Source organism: Triticum urartu, unplaced genomic scaffold, assembly GCF_003073215.2.
Source record: "Triticum urartu cultivar G1812 unplaced genomic scaffold, Tu2.1 TuUngrouped_contig_5426, whole genome shotgun sequence".
Classification (NCBI taxonomy): domain Eukaryota; kingdom Viridiplantae; phylum Streptophyta; class Magnoliopsida; order Poales; family Poaceae; genus Triticum; species Triticum urartu.
This window is the reverse complement of record NW_024116101.1, coordinates 1-3,136: the sequence shown is the minus strand read 5'-3', so window position 1 is coordinate 3,136 and position 3,136 is coordinate 1. Positions and strand designations below refer to the sequence as shown.

General features: G+C 54.8%; 1 protein-coding gene across 1 annotated transcript; it reads right to left on the bottom strand.

Moving 5' to 3' along the window:
- Positions 1–1,843: 1,843 nt before the first annotated feature.
- Positions 1,844–2,504, bottom strand: LOC125529205 (histone H3.3-like). Its single transcript, XM_048693614.1, has 2 exons — positions 2,373–2,504; positions 1,844–2,273 (listed from the first exon to the last, which is right to left on the bottom strand). The coding sequence occupies exons 1-2, from the start codon at positions 2,445–2,447 to the stop codon at positions 1,935–1,937; spliced, it is 414 nt and encodes a 137-aa protein (XP_048549571.1). The 5' UTR covers positions 2,448–2,504; the 3' UTR covers positions 1,844–1,934.
- Positions 2,505–3,136: the final 632 nt, after the last annotated feature.

Sequence of the window (3,136 nt, the reverse complement as noted above, 5' to 3'; positions counted from 1 at the left end):
GTGCAAGTCAATTGGTTTCACCGAGCACAGCCGTATTCATTTTACTTATTCGTACGTGAAAGTGCTTATTGATTCATTCATTATGTTGCAGTGCTTGTCCTTTATTCCTGAATGTGAAGATGATTTGATGCCTAAAGCGGGGATGATGTCTGAAGGATTGAAGGCCGTGGAGGAAGGCTCTACTCCCCCTCCTCCCCCTCACCTCCCTCGCGTCACTCCCCTGAGTGACCGGGGATAACCCTAGCCGCCAGCGCGACCCCCCTACCTCCCCTCGCCGCTGCCTGTCCACACTGCCGGGCAAAGCCCGGTGGGTGCTGGCGATGGCCTGGCCCTTTCACTCCTCGCTCGTGGGGGCCTGGCACGGGCGGGCGCTCCCGAGCTGCAGATCGGCAGGCTAGGTGTGGTGGGCTGGACATAGGTGGTGCACGGCGGATGCGTGGCTGGGGTGGCAACATCGGCGTTGGCTGGTTCTACCCTGCGGGTGGCACGGGCTGCGTCGGCTCGGCTCAAGGCGGGTGACAATACCTGGCGGCGAGGCGCCATGGCGTCACGGTCATAATTTTAAATAGCCGGCTATAGCCCCGCTATAGCTGTTTGAGGGTGTTGCCGCTAAATGATTTCATGTACAATTTGCTACTATAGCTCTGCTATAGCCTAGTATACCCCAGCTATAGATGTTTTTAAGGGTCGTCGCTAAATGCCATAGCCCGCTATTTAAAACATTGGTCACGACGATGGTGCGTGTCAGGTTGCTGGCTCCTCTGGAGGCCCTCTTCGGTGGCAGGGTGCGGCCAATTCGGTGGCCCTTGCCGGCGGACGGGTGGCTGCTTCGTCCTCGCCTGGATCTAGCCGGTGGTCATGGTAGGGCGTCAGGGGTGATGCATGGGAGGCTGATGGAGGGATGGGTAGACCGACTACTTGTCACTGGGCGCAGTGCGCCAGGCTGAACGAGCTCCACTCCCACATCCGCTCTTCGAAGCCTAGCAGGGGTCGGGGTGCCTCTTGGCTACAAATTGGGGTTCAGGGTGAGAAGCCCACTGGCGGTTCTGATGGTGGCTCAAAGCCCGTAGCTCTGATGGTCTCCGGAGTGTCTAGATGCAGGGCGGTGGCCTTGGTGGTGGGAGTTGTGGGTTCGTGGGCGGAGCTCGGGCACTGACGGGCTCCTTCATGGTGGCCCTGCGTCCTTCGCATTACTCCGGGTGAAAATCTTGATTCAGTGGATCGGGCGGTGGTGTCTCTCCGGTGTCGCACCGCTCTGGAGTACTTGCGCACAGTGGAGCGCTCCTTAGTTCTTTAGCTATGCTCTTTTGTCTTTGGGATCTTTGGAGTAGTGTTGTTGATCGTCAGCTCCCTTGTATCTGCCTTGGACGTGTGTGTGCTGTTGGGTGTATGTTGTATGTCATTGGTTGCTTTATATATCACTCTAGTTTTGGAGTTTGTATTGGGCAATAGAAGTTAGAAAATGAGGTAGTTTGTACTAAACGATACATGCGTAATAGAGAAGGATTCATGTATAAGAATGGTAGCAAGAATGACGATCCATCAAAGAAAAGGCGTAAGAACTCAGACACAAGGCGCAAGAACTCATGGAATATATCCATTTTGGCATGATCACCATTGCGACCATGATCAATGTGTTCCTGAATATCCGAATTACCAACGAACGACGGTTGAAAGAACAGAAGGCAATGATTACGTGATTGCTCCGAACAGATAATGATACCCCAATACAGCAGTTGTTTCACAAACATAACCAAAAGAAAGAGCAGCAGACAATTATTTGTTTTAGACTACATTTGATATTTACAGCGAAATAAAAGTTGCCTATCACGAGGTACTATGCATGGTATATAACACGTCTAGAAACCAGAAGCGAATCAACTAGCTTGCTTACAACGAACGGCACGATAATATAGGATCTCACATCAAGGATTCTAGGCGCGTTCACCACGGATGCGGCGGGCGAGCTGAATGTCCTTGGGCATGATGGTGACGCGCTTGGCGTGGATGGCGCACAGGTTGGTGTCCTCGAACAGCCCGACGAGGGACGCCTCAGCGGCCTCCTGGAGCGCCAGCACGGCGTGGCTCTGGAACCGCAGATCGGTCTTGAAGTCCTGGGCGATCTCCCGCACGAGGCGCTGGAAGGGCAGCTTGCGGATGAGCAGATCCGTGCTTTTCTGGTACTTGCGGATCTCCCTCAGCGCCACCGTGCCGGGCCTGTAGCGGTGGGGCTTCTTGACGCCGCCGGTGGTCGGGGCCGACTTCCTCGCCGCCTGAAAAGAAAACGCCACAATCGAAACCGTCGATCATCAGCGAAGCAGCAACTGATCGGATCCGGGGAAGAAGGAGACAAGGGAGGCGGCGAGACGCACGATGGTGGTGGCGAGCTGCTTGCGGGGGGCCTTGCCGCCGGTGGACTTGCGGGCGGTCTGCTTGGTACGCGCCATCTTCTTCTTCTGCGGTTCCTCCTCGACTTGCGCTGCGGGATTTGTTGGGCGGTTGAACTCGAACGGCTGGGACGAGGGGTGGAGAGGCGTGGGGCAGCAATTTATAGATGAGGGGGGGGCTGGGCAAACGTGGACCGAGGCGGTTTCCTGTGAACGTTCGGGAAAAAAAGTTCCGGGATTGCCCCCGGTGATCCACGTGCTCGGCGCTGGTTGGTGGGGAGCGACAAGGTGAGGATCGCTGACCTCGCGGTGTGCTCGGGCTCGTAGGGCCTGTTTGGTGCCCAAAAAAAAAATCGTTTGGTTGCCTATACGAAGTGTTGCCATGTACACGTATGAACGTTAAAGCACAACCTCACTCGTTAGAATTTAGAAAAGTTCGGTCGTTTCTAGCAAGTCAGGTTTAGTCAAGCGTAAAAGAGGAACGATGTGCGCCACGTTGTATGGCGGAGTCGACAATAAGATAGCGGGCGAAAAAATATGTCGGTGTCGGGTGGCGCGAAATCGAGTCTCACCCCCTCTTTTGCTGGCTCGTGCCATCAAGGAGTCTTATCTTTCTCTGGCCCGATCCCTTCTAGCGATTATATTTCTTCCGCAGGTTATTCTTTTTCTGCTTGTTGCCAGCGGTGACTCAGATCTGCAAAAGTTGTGGCGGCGGCGGTGACTTAAATCTCCAGGACCACAACACGCCT

Coding starts and splice junctions, on each gene's coding strand:
- LOC125529205 (XM_048693614.1), bottom strand. CDS start 2,447: ATGGCGCGTACCAAGCAGACCGCCCGCAAGTCCACCGGCGGCAAGGCC. Junction 2,274..2,372: donor AGCAGCTCGCCACCACCATC/GTGCGTCTCGCC, acceptor TTTTCTTTTCAG/GCGGCGAGGAAGTCGGCCCC.